Source organism: Epinephelus lanceolatus, chromosome 3 (genome assembly GCF_041903045.1).
Source record: "Epinephelus lanceolatus isolate andai-2023 chromosome 3, ASM4190304v1, whole genome shotgun sequence".
Lineage (NCBI taxonomy): Eukaryota > Metazoa > Chordata > Actinopteri > Perciformes > Serranidae > Epinephelus > Epinephelus lanceolatus.
The window spans coordinates 20367772-20395113 of record NC_135736.1 but is presented as its reverse complement, the minus strand read 5'-3'; the positions used below and the strand labels follow the sequence as shown (position 1 = coordinate 20395113).

Here is a 27342-nt window from a genome sequence, read left to right as displayed (position 1 = left end):
AAGTGTGAGAATCAAAGAGTTTTCCACCAATCACAAATAACTACAATAAGCATCATGAGTCAAAGTCACTCCTGCAACAGTAGAATCTGGGATGGCAAGATGGCAGAAGTGACATATGATGTTGGAAACTCTCTTAATTTAATTTAATGTATTTGAACACTGAATCTCATGGAGAAGGACAAATCTTGCACCACTGGACAAGCCTGCCTCCCAAATGCAGGTCATGGATACTGTCCTTCTAATTTGTTAAATTATTTCATATATTAAAAATTTCTGGAATTCTAAATGCTCATTTTTAAGACAATATGGATGAAAAGTCCTAAAAGAATAATAACAAAAAAATTGGACATTTAACATTAACAATTCCAAAACAAACAGACAAACTCCACGTGCTGACATAGGTCCTGTTATATGATCGTAAACTCCACAACAGCTATTAAATGAATCCAAAGGTACAATGATTTTACTGTTTCCAAGACCAAGAATTAACTTCGAAACTTGACCTTAAATTCAATTTGTGACATTACATTGCTTAAAGCCTATATTAAGCACGGGTGGCTGTAGCGGCAGTCAACTAATAAAGGTCAGTGGTTCGATCCCTGGCCCCTGCAGTCTACATGTCAAAGTGTGCATGAATGATTATCTGATGAGTAAGTCACACCTTGCATGGTAGCCTCAGCCACCAGTGTATGATCGTGTGTGTGGATGGGGTGAATGGTGCCTGCAGTGTAAAGCCTTTTGAGAGGTCTACTACAGCCTTAACTACATCCATGTATGAGTCTTCTTGCGCTCAACATGGCTGATTGTGTAATTACCAAAATACATTCTAGAAATTAACAAAGGGTTAATCAGATAATAGCTCAAATTCCTTAAATCCTATTGTGCTTAAAGTGGATTGCAGCACTTGTGCTAAAAGCTGTTTATTAAATGCACTTGAATGAATGCACCCTTTAGCAAGCACCTGAACTGCCCATCCACAAAGTCTCACCAGCCAAAATACCTGCTCTATTTCCTCCTGACCTGACTGCCAGAGAGTATCAAGCAGATCAGGGAACATTTGCCAGCTAGAGGTTTTAAGGTTTGGGCTGAGCTAAATCCAGATAGCCCTGAACTGCTAGTCTAATACTGTACCTACGGATGAACCTTGCTGACTTAGGTGTACTTATGACGTCTGTGATGTTGTGGGGATCAGACAGGCATGGATGAGTCCAAGAAAAAGATTCACATTGATCCCCTACTGATCTCTACTGTTATGGAGGTGCAGACTTGACAAGATTGGCAGGAGCTAAAATATATCTCATAGAGCTTCCTAGTGCTAATCTGTCTGGAAAGTTAATACTCATAAGTATATACACATTTTATGATGGTAACATCAATTTTGCCATAAAGAATTAGGAGGTGTTATGAATAACATTATCATTGCCAGATCCATTGTTAATACATTAAAAATTACAGCTAGATTTCTGCCTAAAGATGTCAAAATAGACACTTGAACACAATACACAGGATACGCAACAACGTGTACACACGCACTGAAAATATATCCAATTTATTTATCCTATTGTATAACAGAGAAGCCAGGAATTGGTTTTGTTTGAGCGTCCTTTTTCTGGAGTGGTGCCCGTGTCGCAGTATTCGTGCGGGTGCCAGCCACATGCCCATGTAGACAAAGAACGCCTGATACAAATGAGAAATAGAGACTCCCTGCTCACATTACCTGCTCTGTTAAAGTAGAACATCAGTGCATGCACCTTTTTAATCTTAGATGTACAACCATGTAGAACATATACATCAATTTGAAAAATACTGTAACAAGATTGAATTGTGCCAATACAAACTCGTCTTTGCTATAGGCCAACACCCTGAAATGATCTTATTTATGGCACATATTATTTGATATGCATCAGAAGTCTGACACTGCATCAGAGGAAAAGCCAAAACAACTGACAATACTGGACTGAAACTAGGGCAGCAGCATAGTTAATGTTTCTGCACTCTTTGTTCTGCTGAACCACAGGCCACAAAGTAACGGCTTTGGGAACATTCAACACGCAGTCATTTGTTTGGAACATCATTCAGGTCATTCCCTCAATCTCATTTGACTAATTTAATTCTCTGTTTCCAAAAGTCCCTCTGAAATTCAAACCATGTTAAAGAAGAGGAAAAACAAAAAAGGAAACTGAAGCACTGAAATACTATTCCCAAATTTTAGCGCTCTAACCTCAATATAGTAACAGCAGAAGTACAGGAGTAAACCCACATTCGCAATGCTGCCAGTGATGACTGCTGACATGTACACAGGACTTGATTGTGCTGCTGCAGCGTGCACACACACACACACGGGCTCAGTGACCTTCACCACACCAACAGGAAACTGGATATATTTACAAAACTTTACATGTCTCGGGGCACTTTGATGTTGAACTAAAGGCATCTCTTGAAAAGAGCTGCAATAACAAGCATTTTGTTTGAATGGATGAATAATCATCATTTGCTTACTGCACCTTCAATGACATCACTGCTCCCTGCAGTACATGCTGAGCACTATAAAGTATTAAAGCACTTAGATAACACAGAATGCAACGTACAACAAAACACACCAGACAGCAGTGTCTGACTCACAGGGCAGAATAATCATTAACCTTGACACTTTATACTTAGTGATTTACATATAATTTTTCTTAACTCTCTTTTCTAAGCATTGGCTCTGCAGATCACTGACCAGTCTCCTGTGCATGCCACCTGCCTTTTCCTATCCTCTGCCTCATCACGCACTGCCTTAACTCACCTTGTGTCACCTCTCGGCAAAGGCTCTCCTTGTTGTTGTTGTTATTATTATTATTGTTATTGCTGTTGAGGCATTTCATCTCCTCCTCCACTACTTCATCCACAAAACTGGCAGTGCTCTTGTCTTCCTCCTCCTCAGATGCAGAGGAGCTCCATACCTCCATGGTAACTGGAGAAAAACTGCCCTCTGTCTCCCCGTCCATCAGATAAATCCCTTGTTCTTCTGAGTCTACTGTGTGTACACTGTGCTGTCATACACCAGCTGTGTCTCCGGCATCATCCTGCTGGCCCGTGTGTTTGGGGAAAAAACAATATCCACTAGCCTACGTGAGTGGGTGTGTGTCCACCTGCGTTCCTGTGTGCAAGAGAATCTGAGCTGCTTGGTGTTAATATATAATCCCTCAGACTGAAGGGACATCTGTCGTCATGCCTGCCTCCGTTCACCTGGCCACATTGGACTACCGGGTAAGAAGAGAGGGGAGGAAGAGGAGGAGGGGTGGAGGAGGAGGAAAAAATCTAATCCACACGCCGCAAAAGCTGATATTGATCAGACCGACCTCGTCCAAGCACAAAAACACAAGTTTCATTGGCTATAATCAAGAAAAAATTCAGGATAGGGATGCTGATGCAGTATCAAAGGATGCTGCAATAAACCCACCCACCCCTGTGGAATTGAGGGAGATGGTAGGTTCCGCCCCTGCTAATGGCTGTTCTTGATCTGTGCACATACGTAATACCAGATAGAGAGAGGGGGCTCTGCGTAATACTGGTGCATACAGAACCACACCTACTTTACAGGGGTCTGATGGGAGCAATAGACTGAATACAGTCTGAGAGATAATGTGCTTTGATGGGGATTATTGAGAGAGAATATGTCATTTTTCCAAATTTTATCTTTTCATATACATTTATTTCTATGCTAAAACAATTATTCCTTTTGTGTAATACTTAAACATTATGTCAAAATAATAATTATATCATCTATAATAAAAATAATTAATGTCATTCTGAGAACTAGGGGCCGGGGGTTGCTTTCTTTATGCAGTGAGTAATTAAAATTCTGTTTTCCCAGATTATTAGGGCTACCACAAAGATTATTCCCATTTTTTGAATTTCCAAATCATGTTCCAGCGAACTTGATTGTGTGTTGCGATGATCCACAGTCATTCTACACCTGGTCGTCATATTCACAGTCTTGTCTTTGCCTGTCCCATACCCTTGCAGTTGCTACCCTAGACACAGCAGTTTTCTAACAATCAAATATTAATCTCCTCATTCATTTTTCACCCACAGACTGACTCTTTCCAGGTCAAATGCAGCACGCAAAAGACAGCGGAGACACAACTTTTGCCATCTGTGACTGCCCACCCACACGCTCCACTTTTGCAAGCATTTATTGTGTGCATGATAAAATCTTTGAGGGCAGCACATCTAAATTACACGTCTAAGGTTCAAGTGTAAATCATAAAACCCTCTACGGGAGTGGTTCAACCAGCTGAAGTTACCAGGCCAGCGCTATGATAACACAAGTAAAACTGCTACAAGGTTATAAGGAAGTAACTTCTCAAGTACTCTGCCCACAATAACAAGTTCTTAGAGTCACCTCCCGGTAATAAAATCAACACTCTGCACTCTGCTTTGATTCAACCTTCTTTAAACATTATACCGCCTGGATCAGTGAGATGAACCTCATATCAACTAACTACTGACATATTCATGAGGGGCAGTTTGTTACAAAACACAGGCACTAAAATACAGTTTGAGTAAAATCTTGATAAAATCAACTCAGCCCACGACTGTGCCTTAATGCAAGATATAATAAGCACCATATCACTAGTACAAGTCTCCACAAACTGAGAGCTGATATCCCTAGTCCATATTTGTCTGGGGAAACACCCTGAAAGGTCATTTACAACACTGTTTTGACCCGCAGCGAAATTCAGCCCCACACAACAACCACGTAGTGCTCGTGTTTCTGATCTAATATATAACCAATCATTATTTATTAAAGATACGACATGCACGCAGTCTGCCAACTCCCCAATAGAAGAGCAACACATGCTGCAGAGAATGTTTAGAATTTAGCCAGACAAGTGAACTCCCTCTGCAGCACTGCATGTCTAAGTTGATTCGTGATTATTAACCATGCACTCCTTGTTATGGATTAGTGGTTTTGCATGCCACTTAATTATTTGCTCAAATGCTTCCTTGTAACACTGGTTGTGCTTTTCCAACGAAATGTGATTTGAGGTTTATTCAGTTCATAACAACTAGCACGTTACCTTTCAAAACTATGTTTCACACCCTTTCACACGGAACTAAATGCATTTGATTTTCAACAGTCAGTTAGAGAAAATAAAATGGCTGAATAATATAATTAATTCTTTTTTCAGTTAATCTTTCAATAAACAAAACAAATTAAAAATATCTACAGTACAGGCCAAAAGTTTGGACACACCTTCTCATTCAATGCGTTTTCTTTATTTTCATGACTATTTACATTGTAGATTCTCACTGAAGGCATCAAAACTATGAATGAACACATGTGGAGTTATGTACTTAACAAAAAAAGGTGAAATAACTGAAAACATGTTTTATATTCTAGTTTCTTCAAAATAGCCACCCTTTGCTCTGATTACTGCTTTGCACACTCTTGGCATTCTCTCCATGAGCTTCAAGAGGTAGTCACCTGAAATGGTTTTCCAACAGTCTTGAAGGAGTTCCCAGAGGTGTTTAGCACTTGTTGGCCCCTTTGCCTTCACTCTGCGGTCCAGCTCACCCCAAACCATCTCGATTGGGTTCAGGTCCGGTGACTGTGGAGGCCAGGTCATCTGCCGCAGCACTCCATCACTCTCCTTCTTGGTCAAATAGCCCTTACACAGCCTGGAGGTGCGTTTGGGGTCATTGTCCTGTTGAAAAATAAATGATAGTCCAACTAAACGCAAACCGGATGGGATGGCATGTCGCTGCAGGATGCTGTGGTAGCCATGCTGGTTCAGTGTGCCTTCAATTTTGAATAAATCCCCAACAGTGTCACCAGCAAAACACCCCCACACCATCACACCTCCTCCTCCATGCTTCACAGTGGGAACCAGGCATGTGGAATCCATCCGTTCACCTTTTCTGCGTCTCACAAAGACACGGCGGTTGGAACCAAAGATCTCAAATTTGGACTCATCAGACCAAAGCACAGATTTCCACTGGTCTAATGTCCATTCCTTGTGTTTCTTGGCCCAAACAAATCTCTTCTGCTTGTTGGCTCTCCTTAGCAGTGGTTTCCTAGCAGCTATTTGACCATGAAGGCCTGATTCTCGCAGTCTCCTCTTAACAGTTGTTCTAGAGATGGGTCTGCTGCTAGAACTCTGTGTGGCATTCATCTGGTCTCTGATCTGAGCTGCTGTTAACTTGCGATTTCTGAGGCTGGTGACTCGGATGAACTTATCCTCAGAAGCAGAGGTGACTCTTGGTCTTCCTTTCCTGGGTCAGTCCTCATGTGTGCCAGTTTCGTTGTAGCGCTTGATGGTTTTTGCGACTCCACTTGGGGACACATTTAAAGTTTTTGCAATTTTCCGGACTGACTGACCTTCATTTCTTAAAGTAATGATGGCCACTGGTTTTTCTTTAGTTAGCTGATTGGTTCTTGCCATAATATGAATTTTAACAGTTGTCCAATAGGGCTGTCGGCTGTGTATTAACCTGACTTCTGCACAACACAACTGATGGTCCCAACCCCATTGATAAAGCAAGAAATTCCACTAATTAACCCTGATAAGGCACACCTGTGAAGTGGAAACCATTTCAGGTGACTACCTCTTGAAGCTCATGGAGAGAATGCCAAGAGTGTGCAAAGCAGTAATCAGAGCAAAGGGTGGCTATTTTGAAGAAACTAGAATATAAAACATGTTTTCAGTTATTTCACCTTTTTTTGTTAAGTACATAACTCCACATGTGTTCATTCATAGTTTTGATGCCTTCAGTGAGAATCTACAATGTAAATAGTCATGAAAATAAAGAAAACGCATTGAATTAGAAGGTGTGTCCAAACTTTTGGCCTGTACTGTATATCTGCAAGGGATGTACCTTGAACCTGCATTAATAGAGTTTTTGGCCATTTTGGGGCGTAAAGTCCAAACAGTTGCCTATGTACACATACAACAGACACAGAGCAATAATTCAATAATAAGTCGTCTCCGCCAGCCTCTGTTCCCCAGCTAATCAGTGTTTGGTGCTGGACAGGTAGCATACAGTGTGTTTATTAGAGCTTTTTCACCAAAAACAGCTGCTTGCTGTGACTGAAATGATGGGCTGTGAGGGCAGTAAGACCAATGCACAACAGTTAAGTTACTGACTGTAAAAAGCAAACAATCAACTGAAAAGCAAAAAAAAAAAAAACCACTCCATAGAGCAGCAGTAACTGTCAAGTCAGAGGTAGGACGCATACGCAGAGCAAAACTGGAATTAAAACACAAACAGATGGTGCAGAGAGGAAGCAGTGAGCTAAAGTAAAGAACACTAAAAACAACACCATATGTCACCTGCCAAAAAGGGTCCAACACTGCAGCATGGCACAGCATGGCACAATCTGCATAGGGCAAGTTAGTTTGTCCTGGTCCTGATAGGAACATGTGGCTTGGCACCAGCAGAGTACAGCCAATCGAGCATTATGAGGACGCAGCCACACAATCTCATGAAATCCTATCACTATGAAGCAAGGTCATCAGGGGGAGGGGATGTTTTAGAATATAGTCTAGATAAGCAGATCTTTCTTGAGAAAGCGTTGAAATACACCTGCATAGTGCCCTTTGTAATTTATTGGAGCAGGGGCATTACGCCTCAGCAATGACAATGTCTCAATATTAGCAGTAACCACCATATGAGCGCAGTGCAGAATGGCGGTGATTAGCTAGCCAGCCAGTACATCTACTACAATAAAGAACAGAGAAGATCAGATTACAACACATACAGAGGGAGCATGACTTCATCCTCCACTCAGGATGCCATTACTCCTCTATATCTTTATGCAGCCAATGGTGGTTTGCAGCTATATTAATGCTCTGAATGTCACTCCTTCATAACAAAGCAAATATGGCAGGCAGATATCGGCACATTGAGCCCAATGTGAGTAGGAGTCATAAGAGTGATTGTTCTGATCACAGGTTTCACTTACTCCACAACTATCGAATTCTGGTATCAATCATATGTAACAACCAGTTTTTTTCAGTTGGGGGTCCCTGAAGCAAAATATTGTCATATGGGGGCCTGTGTCCTAATGTGCGTCAGTTTAGGGGTCCTTGACATAAAAAAAAAGGTTGAGAAACACTGGTCTAAGCTACAGATCAAAAGACAGCCTTATCGTAGCTATGGTGTGGATGCACACAACCTCCCATCACCCCACAAGTCTAGACAATCTCTGCATCTAACCATCAACCCTTTCTGGATTGCTGCGGCACTTGATTGCCACAATGTCATCATGATGTCAGAGTGGCCGCTGGGATATGCCGTCTGCGGAGCTCCAGTGGAAACTGCTAAGGAAGCCAAGTGACGACAGGTTAATCGGCTTGGTGACATTTTGACATCTGTGGCTCACAAATGTGGCAGAGTGTGTGGAGGAGGGATTAGGTTTCACACACTCAGGTCAACAAAAAAATACATACACTGAAGTTCATTGTTAAGCAAGTGAATAAATGTAGTGACCAGGGCTACAACTAACAATAACGATATTGTCATTATCACTTTATCTGCTGATTAATATCTTGATTAATCAACCAATCTTTTAGTCTATAAAATGTCAGGTAATATTCTAAAATGCCAACCGCAATTTCCAAACAACCAAGGCAACATCATCAACTTGATTTGTTTTACCTTTACAATACTCCAAAGAAAAACAGCATATCTGTGAAACTAGAACAAAACAATGTTTGGCATTTTGCTGTATAAATCACTTACAGGCTAACTGGAAGCATCACACAGCTGTTACCTAATGGTTATTAACGGGTTTGAGGACAAAGTCAAGTCTTTTTGTATCAGTGAACTTTTTTTTTTACCTCAGCTGAGTAGGCGGTCCTTTAGTGTGGCCCAGGACATATTATAGTATACACACTGCTGAAAAAACATTAGCCATATGCAGCCCACACCACCTCTGAATGTGGTCTTAGTGATCGAATCTCAAGATACATTGAGGAGGCATTGGGTGCTTTCACATCTGTACTTAGAGCTGTCTACTTGTGATCCGATCACCCAAGATTCATGTTAATACCAGCTGTAAGCAGGGCCAGACATTGACGGATACTGTTTTCACCGAACTGGGCGAAAAGTAGGTACACCCTCTCATTTATGTTCATGCCTTCCTTGTAAATTTGTTTAGGCATCTGCCAAATACAAAGCTGCTGTGTTCTACTTCTTGGCCAGCCATTAAAAGTGACGCATTAACTTTCAGCAAACCTTACAACTTGACTTGTGCCAATACTGAACTTGTCAAACAAAGGCTAAAACAAAGCAGCAGTAAAACTTTCAAGGCAGCAATATGGCAAAAACAAACCAATGCATGTATGAAAACACTGCAAGGAAATGTCCTGAAATGAGGGTGTAATCATTTCATGTTACTCTTTACCAGACTTTAACACACACAGTCCCAAAATATTTCACATTTAAGGTGAAAAGGTCTTTCAGGGAACATGAAAAAGAGCTTAACATCAATTAAGCCCACAGAGCCTGTCACTGCTAATTCCATCACTACACACTGTGTGTTTAGTGCACATAAAACAGTACTCACAGAAGTACTTGAGCGTCTCTTCAATCTGCTCGTATGTGAGTCCCAGAGCGACTGTTGGGGGCAGCAGAGGGGTGTGCAGCCAGTCGTCATTGTCGTATCCAAACACGCTGTCCGCTCGAAGAGTGTAGTTGGGCCGACCCTCTGATAGGAGGCTCACTATCTCCAACTCTGGCAGGTTAGAACAAAGGTCTGGGTGTGGGGAGTGTTTGTTTGCACATATGTGATTTGTATAAAGATTCATGAATGTATGTGTTTATGTATAAGGAAAGAAAAACAAAGAAAGAGAAAGAAAGCAGCACTTTAACAACTCAATTAGGCTGACATGTCATCTACAACAGCACACTGCCCTCTACTGATAAATCTATGAACCTACATTGCACTCTTACAACTGCTCCATATTCAAAATATAATTGAATTAACCTTTGTGCTTTTGGTATCATAAACATATAAGTAACTTGCAGACTGATGAGTGAGTGAGGTTTTTATCTAGATATCTCATTCATAATTATCTTTTTTTCAAAATGATACATATAGAAGATATTCCTCCTTTGTGAATTACCTGTTAAAGTTGACACATCTTGGCAGGGTCGCTGTCCCACGTCAAGATGAATAGCCTGGGGGTCCACATCCAGGACCCCAGGTACCTCCCCCCGCCCCTCATGGAGGGAGAAGGCTGACTGGGAGTCCAGGTGGGCCTGTGGGGGCCAGGAGGGAGGAGAAAGAGGAGCAGGAGGAGAAGAAGAAGAGGGAGAGGAGGCAGAGTGGGACAGCTTGACTGGGGTGGGAGGGTTCAGGGTGAAGGTAAACTCACAGCTGGGTGTCCCGCTGTGGGACTGGTGCCCCCTGGTGGTTCAGGGAGACAATGCAGGCGTCCAGGGCATCAGGCTCTGACTGACAGAGAAGGTATTGACTGCAGAGAGGAAAATATAAAGAAGAAGAAAAACGGGGAGGAGAGAGAAAAATAGGGAGGGGAGAAAACAGAGTAGAAACATTAGAATGTTAAAGGAACTATGTGCAGAAATGTTTTCAATATAGCACTGCACAACATGAATATACAGTACTGTGCACCTAGACTGCAGTATGGTGTGATGACAGTTTGTTTTCAGTCTTTCAGATTTTCTCGGCAAATAAACATATAAAATTAAAAACTTTAATTCCATCAAAGACATTCCATCAAAGTGTTTGTTTTACCATGGCCCCGCATACTGTAGACTCCGAATTAGTTAGAAAACAAGGTAGGTAACATATCTCATACTAGCGCATTTTTCAGACCTTTTTTTTCATCAATTATTTGTGCAGTGCTACTCTAATATACTGTATATCCGTGATGAGGGCTGAGAATTAATCAAATTTTATTTTCAATTACAATTTTGGCTTATGAATACAAGATAATCGAGATAAAATTATAATACAGCCACATTCTGTTTTCAGTAGGATGTGGAAGTGCAACATTCCAACCCAGCTGATCTTATTTATTATGATGTCTTTTTTTTAAATTCATTTTTATGTTATTTATTTAAATATATATATTTATAAATTATTTTATTTATTTTTTATTCTTTTATTTGAATTACATTTAAAGCTCAATAAAATCTACAATACAAGTTTTTTTTTTTTTTTAAAAAATGAAATAAATGCATGACGTTCCCAAAGTCATAGAATAATTGAGTCAAATAATAGTGATCTTATTATTGACCAAAATTACTGTGGTTATGATTTTTGCCATAATCAAGAGGCCCTATCTGTGATCAAACATGAACTAATCATCAGAAAACACAGCAACTTCAGTGATGACAGTTTTTAATACATCTTATCTGATAAGTAATTGAGACTCATTCATTTTGCACAAGATCTGAACTCTCCCAGCATCGAATAACCTTTTGTTTGATCAAAGTGCCTTTCACTAGAAGCAAAGCAGGGTCTGGCATCTTGTCTGTGCTTTAGGGTCACACATATAGACTTACCACAGCCTGAAGCTACACACAGATCAGGTTCGTCATAACTGTAACACCCCTTTTAAACAGGCATTGCGTGCTGTATAGATTACACACAGAACCCTTATATGTCAGTAGCTACAGCTACTGTAGGAAGAGTGTCCATACAGTATGCACTGTTACCAATTCAGTATTATCTCTGACATAACGCAACACAAAGTGCCATTTATGTCATCTATTTTAAAATACTCCCAATAACATACACACACGGAAAAGAAGAATCTCTTATGTTTTAAGATTTGCAATCTTTGTATAACAATTTGGGTGATTGGGTTCACCTAGCTAAAACTAATGCTGTCTAATACACCTGCTTAATATCAATGGGGGTAGGTTTAATAGCAGAAACACCTCTCTGTATAATGCAACACAATTCAACTTCACACAACATCCTCCAAAACAGGAAGGATTCATTGTAGGACTGTTTTTTTACTCCACCAGGTTAGGTGTACCTAATAAAGTGGCAACTGAGTGCATGTACTTTTATAGTGGAAACGTGAGTATAATGTAATGGTATAATGGAAACATGATCGGAAACAGATCATTTGAATCTAGTTTATATGTATCTGCCAGCATAGCAATACATTTGCTTGCTATAAAGGCAGCCATAAATGTGGTGATATAGATCAAACACTGCAAGCATAAAAGCATAATGTTGTATGTGGTGATATCATATGGTGATCATTATAGTCAAAATACACAGAGGTATGCTCATGACAAAGATTTTAAACTGTTAAACGGTTAGAATAATGCTCTTCTCATAAACTCAGATCACATAAAAGATTCATGCTTTATCCAGGCTGGTAACAAAAGGACACTTGATACCTCGGCCCAGTTATTGCAGTCAATAAAACATGCTAGATGGAGGGCAAAGGGTTAGGCCCAATTAAAGCAACAGCTACTAGCCTATCATGTTAAGTACAGGGCGAGCATGTGCAGCTAAAGACTGCAGCTGTGTACACATCTTCGCACACCCATCTGATTATACTTGAAATGAACTGAACCCCCCAGCACTAGTATCACTTTCACCACCAGAAGCCCTTTATTTCCCTTTATCCTTTTTGGTCTCTTCCCCTCCTCTGCTTTCCATCATTCATTCAATCAGCTGAGTGTTTTGGTTTGTGGCCAGCATTTCTCCATCAATACTCTTTCTCCTACAGATGTCAGAGGAGTCACCCCGCCTGCACACTTCAGCTTTTATATCCAAACACATCAAACCTACCATATTTGACAGTAAATCTACAGTATGTGTGTTTTGAGGTGAGTAAAGGTTCTCCTTTAAATGTATCCACAACAGAATTAAAATTCAATTAACATAGACTCTGTGGGTATAAAATATCTTAATTTCACATGCACACACGACAAAAGCGATGTACTTATGCCGAGGGGAAAAAAACAGGCCTGTCCGAGCTTTTCACATTAATACTGTCAGTTCCAATTTAGCAGTGAGTGAAACACACTGTCGGGTTTGTTGACCATGCAGCCAAGCGAGACCATGTCAGCCACTTAGGGGTGACACTGGGGGACATGGTTATTAGCCATCTCTCCCTCCTTTGTATCCTCATCTTTTTACTGTGCTAGGCAGGATGCCAGAGAAAAAAAAAATGTCCGCTGAGTAATCAGCTCGAGCATCACTCATACAGAACATAATGAAGCTGCAGAGAAGATTAGCGCACCAACCTCTGTGTCTAGAGGCAGCAGCAGAGTAACTGGCCAAAACAGAAAAAGCCATGAGGGTTTTCTGAAAGTGATCTGTAAACAAAATCAATGTGACATTAATCTAATAAAATAATTACAAAATTAATCACATGAACTGCAGTAAGAAAGGCTGTGTTTGATGCTGCTTGCTTGAAGTGCAACTGTTTATCCTGCGTTTGACCTTGGAGCCTGGACTGACCTGAGCTGAACTCAAGAGAGATAGAGGGGGTTTGAAAAGCTCTACGCTGGTAGTCTGTGCAAACAATGCCCTTCCAGGAGGGTGTGTACGTGAGCAGAGGCACACAGTGTGAAAGAGAAGTGGACAGAGGAGGGGGGAGGGAGAAAGGACACTGAAGCGGCTGACGGAGGGGTGCACTCGAGACATGGGTACTAGCACACAAGCAGATTAAGTGAGGCTCGTTCTGCATGCTGGCCAAAAGGCTCTTTTCTTCTGAACTCTTTTTTAACTAGCCAAAGGGATCAACAACTCTCAACAAACCAAGTCCAAATTATCTACTGTGATTAAACAATGTAGCAGTGTTTGCCATCTTAATGATTTAGAAATCCGAAAGATATGAACTACAACAGTACATCTTGGTACATCTTTAGCAAATGCTTCTAAAATACATGTACAGTTTGGCACTCCTCCTAAACTGCCATGAAATGAAATGACACGATGTGGAGAAAAGAGAAGTACTTTTTTCCAAAAGTAGCTACTGTAGTTTTGGTCTAAAAAGCAGACACCAATAAGTTAAAGGGCAGCCAAATTTCATTGACCTGTCATTGATTAACTGAATATCTGGCAGTCAGCATGCCCTTGGTTCTGATGTGTTCATGTGACCAACCTTCAAATTACCTTTCAGGTGTCCCTGAACCAAATAAGGACAGGAGAGCCTCTACGTGACGCAAAATAAAAGATGTGGGTTAAAGTGAATAAGAGTGAAAGTAAAAACACAGTCTGTCTCTCAACTTGTAACAGCAGGCAGTAAATGTTTGCTTTCATGACTTACAGGGCAGTGCACAATGGTTCTCCAAGGTTATTAATATAACAAGAGAGTTAAGAGTAAAAAATGAGACTGACTTTGATATTTGTTTACTTCTTAAAAATCTCCAAACACATCTGTGAGATCAACAATTACAGTAACAGTGGCTAGAGCCTTAGCTTTAAGTGCCTTAAATGCTTTGGAGTGCAGATTAACTCACTCAACACCAGCATGCACCCACTACACAGGCCTTGAGCACACTAGAGAATAATGCAAAATCATCAAAGTTCTCAAGTTATCAAGTTCTTCAAAAGCTCCAGGTCCACGTTTTATTTGTGGAAAATGCCATGATCCCAACATAAGGCTGGATTCAATATTTAAACCTAATCAGCAAAGAGGATAAGATGACCCAACCGTGTGTCCGCAGTATGTTTCAGTCAACAGATAAGCGGACGTGCATCAGTTCACGTCCTGGGCACACCATTAACTCAGCAAACACTTCACAATACCTGCAACCTGCTACACACACACGCACACTCTGCATCACAAGACATTTATGGTCCAATCAAAGTGCAATATGATGTTTGACAAGTAACACATCTGTCTATCCGTGTTGCCAAGCAATACATTATTCTGCTGCTCAGGCTACAATATGACATTAAAACTGTGACATTCACACAGGACTGAACAATCACACTGTTCATTTATTCTACTGTAATCCAAAAAAGGCAGGAAGAAAACTTAAAATGCAAATTATACTATAGTAACAGCTCACGTCATCTATATGACTTCATGCTGGGCTGCTAACTTTAGATGTTAATGGAATACTTCACCCAGAAAATGATCATTTGTATATCAATATCTCGCCCACGTGTTACACTAAGTTCCTGAAGAAACAGTAAACACAATCCAAAAGCAGAGAAAATTCTTGATGAACTGAAGTGAATGGGGGCTGCATTTAATGACAGCAAGACGATAACATCTGCTTACAAACTGTAACATAACTTGTAAATATATATATAATTTAAGTCTCATTTATCCAGTCCTATGCTCAGTACTTCCGAAACACATGCTTTTTTGTTAACCCTTACTATTTAAGCATACGCAAGTGTTTGAACTGAGTTCATATGCTCCGGCTTGCCCAGGCACACTACTTGTCTGTGCATCGAACTGTGCATGCAGAAGTGTTTTAAATAGTAAGGTTGAAGCAAAAATGCATGTGATTGGAAAGCACTGACCAAAGAACTGGATAAATAAGACCTAAATGATATTGCACAAGATCTGTAACAGTTTGTAAACACATGTTTTGATAAAGTTTTGCTGTTGTTAAATGTGACCCCTTTTACTGTACTTCCATTTATCGAGTATTTTCTCCATTTTTGGACTCTTCGTTCATGGTGGAAGCATGCAAGAAAAACAGTTTTCTTCACAAATTTAAAGCAACATGGGGTGAGTGATGTACAAATGATCATTTTGTGGGTTTTTAATAGTATGCACCATTTTGAGGATGACACATTTGCAATGTCATTATGTCTGCATATTTACTTTACAGTTTTTGAATCTTGAAGTATTCCTTCAATAAAACGTTGTTTTGTTTCAGTCATGATCAGCGCACACACATTATATGGCTGAATCACCAGATTGCCACAAATCATTCTGAGAAATATAATGTACACATTGTAATAAATCAGCCAAGAATCTCTTTAGACCTTTAGCTTGCCATTATTAACTTAAATAGGCTTTAGTAGGCTTTAACCATAACTGGAGCCAATAAAACAAATGTAACAAAAAAAAGTTTATGTTATGGGTTGTGTAAAGAAAATTAATTAAGCTAATATATGATTATCATTTTTTAAACTCTCAAATTCCACTATGCGTACCAGCTTTGAAACTCTTGTTCCAGCCAGGATACGGTCATAACCATAACTTCCTTTTCCATGTTATCGCTAACCACGTTCACATAGCCACATAAAAGTGGCCTGTGAAACCGATGTCCTGACGGACGACAGTTTTTATCCCACGAATGACATCATATAGTCATTATTGTAAAATGACGGTTGTTCTGAAGCACTAGACTCCTCCAGCATTGAATTAGGAGAATTGTTTGGTTAACCATTAACAACTCATACAGTCTTTGCAGTCTGTGATATGAATCATAAAGGTGAGTGATGTAACAGCTGAGAGATGGGAGTATAAAATTTAGACAGGGAGTTTCAACTCTACAGACAGCCTGGTGTCATCTCTCACCTGGCCATGGATCACTTCCATAGGCGCTGTAAAATTATATCTGTGCTGATATTAGTTATACTATTAATGACATCTTTGTTTTAATATCAGGCTAAGGTCAGCACAATGCAAGCACAAAGCCTACACCATGACAAAAGACAGGATATGATGACTGATGCAAAACAAATACAGAAGTTTGTCACATTAAAGAGAGCTGGAAAGGCTTGGGAAATGCGGCACAGATGAAAACCCGGAAAATGACAGGAAAGAGTAGAAGTAAGATTAGTTTAAGTACTGTTTGACCTATTAGTCATGTGTTTGAATCTATCAATTTATCATCTAGTCTATAGAATCATAGAAAACAGGGGAAATGCCTATCAGAGAACAATGTAATATCTTCCAATTGCTTGTTTTGTCTCACATACTGTACAATGCAAAACTCAAATATATTGAGTTATGTATTCAGTTTACAACAGAGCAGCAAAGCCTCACATTTGAGATGCTAAAACCAGTGATGAGTGACAATTAATCAATTATCAAATTTTTATTTGATTAAGTATTTAATTACACCACTAGGAAAGAGTAGGGTTATCAGATGAGTGAGACGAGACCAAATTAGAAAGACAATCTTACAGCTAGACAGTAGCAGATATAAACATAAAGCCCAAAAACCTATACCATGGGAAACAAACAACAGGCCGGTGTAAAGAAGACCTTAACATGAGCAAGAATGTCACCCTGACAACTGGGAGAGCTATATCTGGACAGCAACCCCACAAGAAAAGAAAGTGGTCACAAAAACCCAAATACCAATTACTCACTCTCTAAAGGTAACTCAACATGTGGTCCTTTAAGTCTGCTCCAGGAGTTGTAAGGAACATGCAAAACTTTGGCTCAATCCAGCAGACCCAAACTCCAACTTAGTCATTCTGTAGATCTTTGAGATTTGGGCAGAAACAACTTTCTGACTCAGAGCTAAGGATTAGGTTAGTGTACAACAGAGAGCCAGCTTGCGGAGTTACTGACTGCTTAACCTTTAAATGAAAATGTGATTAACAGAAGAGGCAAGGTTGAAGTAATTATTACATTCTGCAAATTTGCATCAATACTATCAAAAGCCCTCATGTGTCCAAAGTCAGACAGCAGACAGTATTTTGACTTTCTAATATGTTACTAAAACAACAGATTATAGTAGATGGGAGAGTAGATTAAAAGGCAAACTAAAGCCATTTTTGAATCCACCTCAACAATTTTATTATATCTAAATACATTTTGTTGTCTTTAATATGTATATCAGTTCGCCTTTTGAATATGTAAGAAAACTTTTTATCCAACCTCAGCAGTAAGGTTCCCTGAGTTTGAGCACTTCTCTTAAGAGAGGCCACAACCCAGAGTTAAATATGTAACTGAAATGTGGGGAAAAAATAATGGAGGTCAATCCACACATAACATTAACTACCTCAAGTTAAACCAGATGAATCTGTTTCTCAGCAGTGCATTCATTGTGTTGCAGGTTACTGTACACTACTAAGTGTCTCTGAAATGACCCCAAGCTAAACACAGTGCTTAATATTTCTGCAAGATAACACAAGATGATCTCCTCATACTTAATAAATGGGGAAAAATTGTACACATTTCACATCATATTTGCCTCTCTATTCTTGTACTATTAGCCCACTTTGGTAATTCTTCAAATTAAACACAGAGAGGCTTTGTCAGCTGTAATGACAGTTACAGCATGAGGTAAATATGTGTAACAATGAATGCCAGTGTCTTACGTTATGAATGCCAGCTGCTCAGATTAATAGCTAGGCATTCCTATGTGTTGTGATGAGAAACAACTAAACATAAAACAGCAAAAGACTGAAATAAAAAGGGTAGTCTCCCTCACTTTGTCACATCTGACAGTTCAGAGACACTAGATCAGAACAACATATAAAACTGCCTCGAAACATCTAATCAGCAGGGTTGGTTCACAAGTACAACGAGATAAGCCTGAAGCTAATTAAAAAAATTACAGTGACAAAATGATCAGCAGACATAAATAGCATATGGCAGTAAATTCCTCATAAATTCTCCTTTTTTGTACCCAAATTGGCAAAATTTGGCAGAAAAAAAACATTATTTTATTTAGTACAGTCATGTTGACATGACAAGTACCATGAGGGTAGAAAAATAAACAGGTAAAGGCTCCTGTGTTGGATCAGGCTAATCAACACAGACTGGGTACAGCAACAGACATTAGCTAAATGCTAATAACACTGGAAAAGCTAGAGAATAATTTAAAGAACTAAAACAGACTTACTGTGCTGCAGCTGTTGCTCCTGTGGTTTATCTTAGCATGTGATTTTCTGTGTATGTATAGCACTGTCTCCTTAAGCATGTGTCCATTAACTGAATTGCTCTCTGAGCTGCTTTACCGGCCGGCTTCTGTCCTGTCCTGCGTGTGTCCTGTCGAGAGAGGAAGCAACAGTGAGGCTGGGTGGAGGTGGGGCTGAAGGGAGAGAGGAGGAGGAGGAGAGACGTTCAGAGAAAAGGCGTGCTGGTTTATCATGGTGTGAGTCTGAGACACAATGGACGGACAGAAGCTTAACTTCAAAAGAGCAAGAGGTCTGTGAGCCAGCACTGTCCCGATTATTGTCATACAGCAGCAGGTCAGGATGTCCCGCTTCCCAGTGGACACAGTTATTTGCATCAGCCAAACATTGCAAAGCTCCAGGCCATGTACTACCCAAATTAGATTTATACCTATACTGTAGTGCAGCCTTTATCACAGCAACGATGCCAAGTCTGTTCCCAGCACTACAGGTTACTGATTTACAAACAGTAATCAGTGATTAATTACTAGCTGTCTAAAAGTGAAGAAACCAATTTTGTTACAGAGACCTATGGATGTCTGAGCCTCGTCATAAACGTATGCTTCTTCTGTTTAACTGTAACATCAAAATTAATCATAATGTCTATCATGACATCATTTTGACCTTATATCACACATTTGTCCTTATCTGGGATTTATCTTCATGACAGGGGGAGTAATGAAAACACATTTACTTATAGATAACATCGGTGGTGTGTGCAGCAACCAGTTTAACATGAACCTCACAGAGGCCGCCACTGTTTGTTAAATCTGGCTTAACATAATACTGGGGACAAAAATCACAGTGCTGGCTGTCATAAGAACAAACAAGTATACTGTAAATATGAGATCACAAAACAAAGAGAAGCACTATTTATGCTACAATATTCGACTTTCTTTCATCATATGTAGTATGTAGAGCAACTTAATTTCCAAACATTCAATGATTGACACTTGGAAACAGATTCTGATCTGTTGTGTTTACATTGCAATCTAGGCAAGTCTTATTAAGGACTGCATGTTTACCAAAAAAGGGCATTGTAAGATTTTTTATGGAGCTTCTACTTGTTCTAATATAGCTGCAGGACTTCCACCTCCTCTGTTATTGAGCATGTAACCAAAGACAGTCATGATATCATAGAAAATAGTTAAAATATTCAATTACATCACACCAGATGTTGCCCAAAAACAGTAAGGAGCTTAAATTCCTCAACTATGCTGAACTCTCTGGGCTAAATCTGTTCTTTGAAGTAGCACCTCTACACTTCTCAAAAACTTTTACAGACTGAAAATAACACAAAACTATTTCAGAATGTGAAATGTGGTATTCAGACAGCATTTAGAGTAATCAGCTATTGAGACTGTTTGGCTTTGCAATCCCTAAAAAATGGACAGAAAAGCAAAAAGAAGATCATGGAAGAAGTGCAAGACAGTCCCGTTAAAAATGAGACAGCAGTTTTTTACTGAAGCTAAAATTACGCCTGGTTAACAGTGAAACAAACAAATAAATGTTGTAAAGATTACATACAGTAAAGGGAAAATAACTATGGTTGAACCCATGCACTTCAGCAAGGGAGAAGAGACACAAAGAGAGTAATGTTGATAGTAGTGTGTTGCTGCCTGCCAAAGATTATTGATAATCAGGATTTAATTTATTAAGTAATAATGAATCAAATAAACCAATTTATATGATCAGAGGAGTACAAGCTTTGTTCCAGTGGTTGTACAAGGACACATACAAATTACAATCCTGAACAGTACTTTTGGAAATTCTGAGCAAATAAGTAAAAAACTCAAGAACTGAAATGAAATTTCCATTTTTCATTGTATTGGTCATATTCAAGCAATATTAGCGGGTCTAAATATTGTCTGTATTAAATGAAAGTATATTTTTTTCTACCAATATATTGCCAAAAATATGTCATCCTATTTTTTAGTTTTTTTTGGTGATCAGGAGAAACAAATCTTTAGAAAAATTAAAAGAAAAACTGAGCGTGAGTGGGAAATCATGCTGAAAACATGACTCTGAGCCTTGTGATAATCTATAGTCTATGATGATATTCATTAATAGCTAGGGCTGTGTGTCTGTTGAAATGTCTCGATACTAATTACCATATGAAATCTGCATTATGGAGCCAATACCTAATGATTTTTTAAAATACTTTACTTGGAGAATTATAAATGTGTTTTCCAGAAAAGAAATGTCATTTCAATGTCATTTCTTAAAGAAGCCAAACTTGACTTAACAAGCAGACTGCCACCACTCTGCTTGTTAAGTCAAGTTTGATAGATAAATAGAAATAGAAAATAGAAAATAAATTAATATTGGCAAAAGTGTAATTCACAGTAAAAGCAGAGACTGTCTGATCAAAGAATAAGAGTAAAAAATAGAAATATGTATTGATATGAGCAAGCATTTGATGCTGGCTCAGTTTTCATAACTCTATGCTACAGACACAGTATTTGATACGTACTGTTAAATACCCAGTTCTATTAATAACAAAGAATAAAAAGCGTAATTCATTGCACTTTAAAAATGTTTCAATGCATTTTGATTAATTTTAAAAGTGTCCTTTCAAGCGTATATCTTTCGTAACATATTTTCAATGTGAGTGAAGAGTTGTGTGAATATAATGAGAGACACAAACAAAGAGGAGAGCTCAGGAGGACAGGTTGGGGCAGATTAATTAATCTTTCCCTTTGGCTGTGTTACATAAAGGGTAATCATGTGCTTCTTGCTTCATACAGTATAATAACTAGAGTTCATGTTGTTTTCCGCCTCAGTGATGCCAGTTGTGTTGAATACACAGTGAATAATGTGCGGTGGACACACAAAGGTGCCATTCATGTCCCACCAGTGTAAGTGTGTACAGAGGGTGCACCTCCTGTGAGTCTCTGCTGTCTGACTCCACAGTAAAAGGTATACAGGAGCCATTGTTGCTGCAAGTTCACTGCTAGGTGCAACCTCAGGTAACTTTACTGGAGTGTTGAGCAGAGGAGGGGGCTGAAGATGAAAGGCGACGTTTGTACTCTAATAGGCTAATACTGATAAAAGTGGCTGTGTTTAATATGTCTGCAGTAAAATAACAAGCACTATATTTAAAAATGAAAACGTCATGGGCTAGGAGCTGACCGCTGGCTCTTAATTTCACTTCCGAGGTATTAACGCTAGCTACCGTTATGTTATATTAGCAATACCATCAGGAAGATTAGCTAGCTTAACGTAGCTACAAATATATTTTATTAGCGACTGCTTCTTCACGCCTGACCAAGAGTCACTCAAGTAAATGTTTAAATTCAAGTGTTAGCTCAAAGGTAAGTGTTTAAAAGATGTTTAAACAGGACAACTTGAATCCCATCATCAACCCTTCCCAGTGGAGGGAGGAGGACTCCCACCCTGCAGCGGTATGGAAATTTCCCCCTTACCAAGTTTGGACAGTTTAAGAAACACACCCCATACCGACAGGTCTGCAACACAAATATCAGTGAAATAAGAGGAACATATTTAACTTACATGTCTGTTTCATTCGTGTCTTTTCAAGGTCGTAGTCGCCGCTGAAGTTTCACTCAGCAAACTTGACGCTCAGCTGTCACAACGGCTGGTCCGCTCTGTGTGTTCCATTTGGTCATCTGGGAAGCGAGGCATTATGGGACATGTAGTTCCTAAACGAAATCCAGTTTTCAATCACACAGCAGTTAATTGAGCGAAAGTTAGGTAATTTATGATTTTTTTTGGTTTACGTTTTTAGAAAAGTGGAAGCCTGAACCACTGAAACTGTCTATTAAGTCCACATTAAACAAATGACTGGAATGATCAGGTTTCCAGCCTCATCTGCAGACATTGGCGGATAATGAGACAATGGGTCCCTGGGCACAGACATTCAAAAGGCCCCGCCAGCTCTCCGACATAGGAGCAGTAGCCTACACACAGACTTTATAATGGTTTTGCCTCTTTTTTGTAGTTGTTTTGTGTCTCTTTGAGATAACTTTGTGTGTCTTTGAGGTCATTTTGACCCTTTTTGTAGTTATTTTGTGTCTCTTTGTAGTTCCTCTGCATCTCCATGTGGTCTTTTTGTGTCTCTTTGGAGTCATTTTGAGTCTCTTCCTCTTTAGTACATGATGATTCGGTGGGTGCACTAATAGGTAGATGGATAGGTTGCCCAGGCGGAGTTTTGTATACTATCTGAACTATACCAGTGGCTTTTTGGCTTATAGCTAGGTTTACTATAAATGGCCAGAAAAAGAGTTGGGTATACCCCATATACCCAATATACCCTCCACTACATCACTGAATACATGTTAATTAGAGTGACACTTTGGACCTCTGGGCGTGTACCCTGTAGGCCCTGTCCGTAATCCATCTACGCCTGCAAGGATTTCTTGACTCTCTTACTTATACTACTGTATGTAATAGCCCATACGAGAGGTTGATGGACTCATATGGAAATTAAGCAAGGCTCTATATTAGCAGCTGGTCACATGCAAAGTATTTTAAGCCAGAGAAATCACAGCATGCCCTGCTGATATTTTTGGTTGTCCTATCTGACACAGAGCCTGCACAGAACGTGTGACAGCTGGAGAAATACCTAAACACTACAAGCAGATGAAGAGCTGCACTGGTAGTAAATAAACAAAGATTAGCTCTCATTTAGCCGACGCAGTACATGCAACAGATAGAAGTGTTGATGATGTACTCACATATCTCAAGCAAAATCCGCTTCCATTAGCAGCAGTGACCTTTACAAGCTTAACATCTGTCTGATTGTTATGTGTGTGCCATTAAAAGAACATCTGTGGTTATTTCCAGCTGCCTCTCTAAGTTTATCTTCCCAAACTGGTAAGAACACCCACATGTGACTGGACCAAATGCTGAGCTATTTTAACCACGAGAGCCAACCACCAAGCCTGCCTGAGAATGTGCACAGACATACTGTGCACCCTCAAACTTTCACACTCAGAAACTCACACACATCTCATCTGACCCCAACATATGCCTCTGGTCTCACTGAGTGTTGACTGATTGTGTGAGCCTCTGTCTACCTCTAGTGGTAAAAGTCTGAATCAACTGAAAGATTGTTCACATTATTATCTGGTTCCAGGATCTCTCACTCAATTATTTTTGTGTCTAAGTAATGGTAACAAAACTTTTCGAAATGTTATTGAGTGAGAGCGCTGCAGCTGCCAGGAGTGAAACTGGCTACAGTGTAACTACTCAGGGCATTCGTGTACCATCAATGTACGTCCACTAAAAGTGCTTGTTTTTGCCACTGACAGACTCAGATTGTTACAAAGTGGCTGACACCTTTATGGGAAGGATCCCTACAGCGTTAGATGTATTAATTGAAAAGTAAGTTCCTATTATTTAACCAGAATCAGATTCAAAATTGCCATTTCCAAACACACCAGACTCCATTTAAATAAACAGTTATTTAAGAGTGTGTAGAGCCAGCCAATATTTGAATCTACCTGGGTGAATTAAGGGTTTATTTCAACCAAACTAAAGTTGGTGATCTTTGGAACAGTTGGAAGATAAACCAAGATGGTTATTTTGTTTCTGTTTAGTGTGTTTTACAATGGCAAAATTACTGTATATTTAAACGGAGCCTGGTGGGTTTAAGGATGGCAGTTTCGGGGCTATTTCTGGTGACACAAAAAATATCTCACTCTTTATTAAAAAGATTTATCTCTGTAGGGATCCTTTCTATAATATTGTCAAACACTTATAATAACAATCTGAGCCTTTCAATGGCAAAAACAAGGCCTTTAGTGGACGTATATTGGTGGTTACATTGCAGCCTGTTTACATTTGTCACAAAGACAAAGACACAAAACATGGGGGAAAAGGGTTGAAAAATACCAAAGTAACCCTTCATTTCAACAAAACAAAGTTGCTTGTTCTAGACAAAAGCTCCAGAACAAGCAGTAAGTGGACTTTGAGTTGGAATAGTTTTGTCTGATGTTTCCAAGCTCATCATGGACAAGAAGTCCAAGTGAAAGGACAAGTGCTTCAAATAGAAGAAAAGAAGTGAGCAAACTCCATGAAGACCATGTAATGAAGTAAAAAGCTCCAGAATTAGTAGTAAGTGAACCTTGAGTGGAGACTGTTTAAGGTCAGAAGGTGTCAAGCTCAGTTTCTTTGTGTGCTAAGAAAATCCTGTGACTTTGACTGAATCTGGTTAAATAAAAACATGTTTTTCTTGTCTTGATTTATGTTCTTGCTTCATTTTACACTTATCAAAGTCAGCAAATGCGACAGACACTAAAACATACCTTTACACTCAGAGTACCAGAGTGTGTCTCTCTCCTGGTACAGGTGGTCAGCTGCAGCTCCACTGTCCATTGTTCCAAAACATTCCTCAGTGGACAACCAGCGCTACCGTGTCTATGTGTCTTCCATTTGTAAGTGATGATTAATAATTTACCACAGTCTCCATCAATCCAGTGAGCTAGTGGTCTGCTCCAGGCCACTTCCTCTCCCAAGGACAATGGGGCCATTTCCTGTGGGGTGAGAGGCAGAGGACCAGGGTGAGCGAAACAGGCGAGTATTGTAGAGCAGGGACATCATATCAGCATTTCCTGCTCTTGGAGTAAAGACAGATTCCAGCTTCCAGTGTGATTCATGGTTTGTAAGCTGGGAGGTTACAGGAGCCAAGTCTGCCAGACACCAGAGCAGACATCTTTTGGCCGCTGCCTGTGGGATATTAAGAAAACATTATGACTTTACATTTATCATGTGACATATTACAGAGACAGACAGATAACATATTTCCTATACATAAGCTCATGAGTGTCAGCAAGAAGCCTTGTTCTCTGTGAGAGAGAAATGCTCCCACATAGGAATGACTGTTAAAAAAGGAATGGACATCAAAAGCTTCTTATTAAATCAACAATAAAAAGCAATAAAAAAAGTCAGGTGTTGTTGACAGAGTCAGCATGAGCTGAAGTCCCACATGAATCCCACTCTTTTAATTCCTGGCTAATTTTCAAAATAAAGAGGCTGCTATGCTCAAAACAATGGCTGCATTCATGTCACTGCTGCCCCCATGTCCACTGTCCAGGGATATCTGAGAGAGCCAAAAACAAGTCAAAGACATGCAATAGACAAGGATGAGTATCAGCTCAAAGAGTATGAAGTTATGAAACCACTATTCCATTCGATGAATGGTCTAATAAATGTCAAGCCCCTCAAGCAACACTTGAAAACCCAAGAATGTCAATTGGGCCTGAAGCTATTTTTAAAGAGAGAGCTGTCAGTCCACATGTTCACTCTGACAACTATAATGGCCTATATAACCAACAGTGGTCCAGCATGCCTTGTCCCCCTCAGTCCCTGTCTCTTTCATTCTATGAGGCACAGATGATGACTGTCACAATGGCCACAAAGGAGAGACCCATGACAATATGCCCTGAGGCAGGACATGGTATAGAGCCTGACCTATCTGAGACTGTCATCCAGTCTGAGTATGTCACATATACAGCTTGACACTTCGTTACTCTTTCATGTAACAGCACCATCAGTGTCTATAGGTGGAGGGATTTCATTATTTTTCTGCCTTTTACAGATCTAAAATTAATTAGCAAAGATAGATTTATCCATCACTTTATCAGTCATTATGAATTTCTTTATTTTCCTGTGCAGGAAGGAGCACTGACATGTCAGAGTGGTGCTCAGGCACATCACCAGTCAGTCCCCTACAGATTAAATAGAGTAGCAGCAATTTTTGAAATACGTTTATCTGAGTTGTCTGACCTCTTTTGAACTTTCCACATACATTCAATGGAAACCTTACTTCCACATGTTTTGGCTTCCTTACACCTCCCTCCTGACACAACAAATGGTTTTAAACAAGTAAACCTGGCAGTCACATGTTGACTAAAATGTAAAGCTTTTTCCGCCGATAACAATTAATTGATTGGTCTATTAACAGAAACTGAATCAGCAACAACTATAGTAATAATTGTTTGGGTGATTTTTTTAGGAGAAAGTTCTCTGACTCCAGCATCTAAAATGTTAACATTTGCTCTCTTCAGGGGCGTAAATATAGATAGGGCAGGCAGAGTAATTGCACCGGGGCCTATGAGGTGGGCGGCCCATAGGGAGAGTGGGCACTCCAACAATGCACTGGGTGGCGAATGGGCCCTTATGAGTGACTGCCACCTTGAGAATATGTCTGTGTTCAAAGAAAAACTCTCATTAAATAATAAACAGTGCCATTTGCTATATATGCCCTTATTTTTTCCATCCATCCATTAATTTTTATCCACTTATCCCGGGCTGTGTCACGGGGGTAGCAGGCCGAGCAAAGCACCCCAGACGTCCCTCTCCCCAGCAACGCTTTCCAGCTTCTCCTGGGGGACCCCAAGGTTTTCCCAGGCCACATGAGTTATGTATATTTATAAAACAGTCGGTAGCATCTATAACAAAATCATATGCTTATTCTATGACTGTAAAAAAAAGATTTCATAAATAAAATATTCTATTAACTCTATTAACTTTTTATTTTCTTTGGAATTTTATACAGATATGCA

The 27342-nt window shown here is 39.7% G+C and overlaps 1 protein-coding gene across 5 annotated transcripts in view; it reads right to left on the bottom strand.

Moving 5' to 3' along the window:
• hap1 (huntingtin associated protein 1) overlaps nucleotides 1-22460 on the bottom strand; it is a 38226-nt gene extending 15766 nt beyond the window's left edge. For 2 of the 5 annotated variants that reach the window (XM_078166109.1, XM_078166106.1), the window contains exon 1: nucleotides 2789-3153. In XM_078166109.1, the coding sequence (XP_078022235.1) occupies nucleotides 2789-2990 (202 nt within the window). In that variant the 5' untranslated portion in view covers nucleotides 2991-3153. Of the gene's footprint in view, nucleotides 1-2788; nucleotides 3234-9559; nucleotides 9749-10118; nucleotides 10470-18762; nucleotides 18909-22327 lie in introns of those variants that run through there. The other 3 variants (XM_033623048.2, XM_078166108.1, XM_078166107.1) reach the window with 3 other exon arrangements.
• Between the last annotated feature and the right edge of the window lie 4882 nt (nucleotides 22461-27342).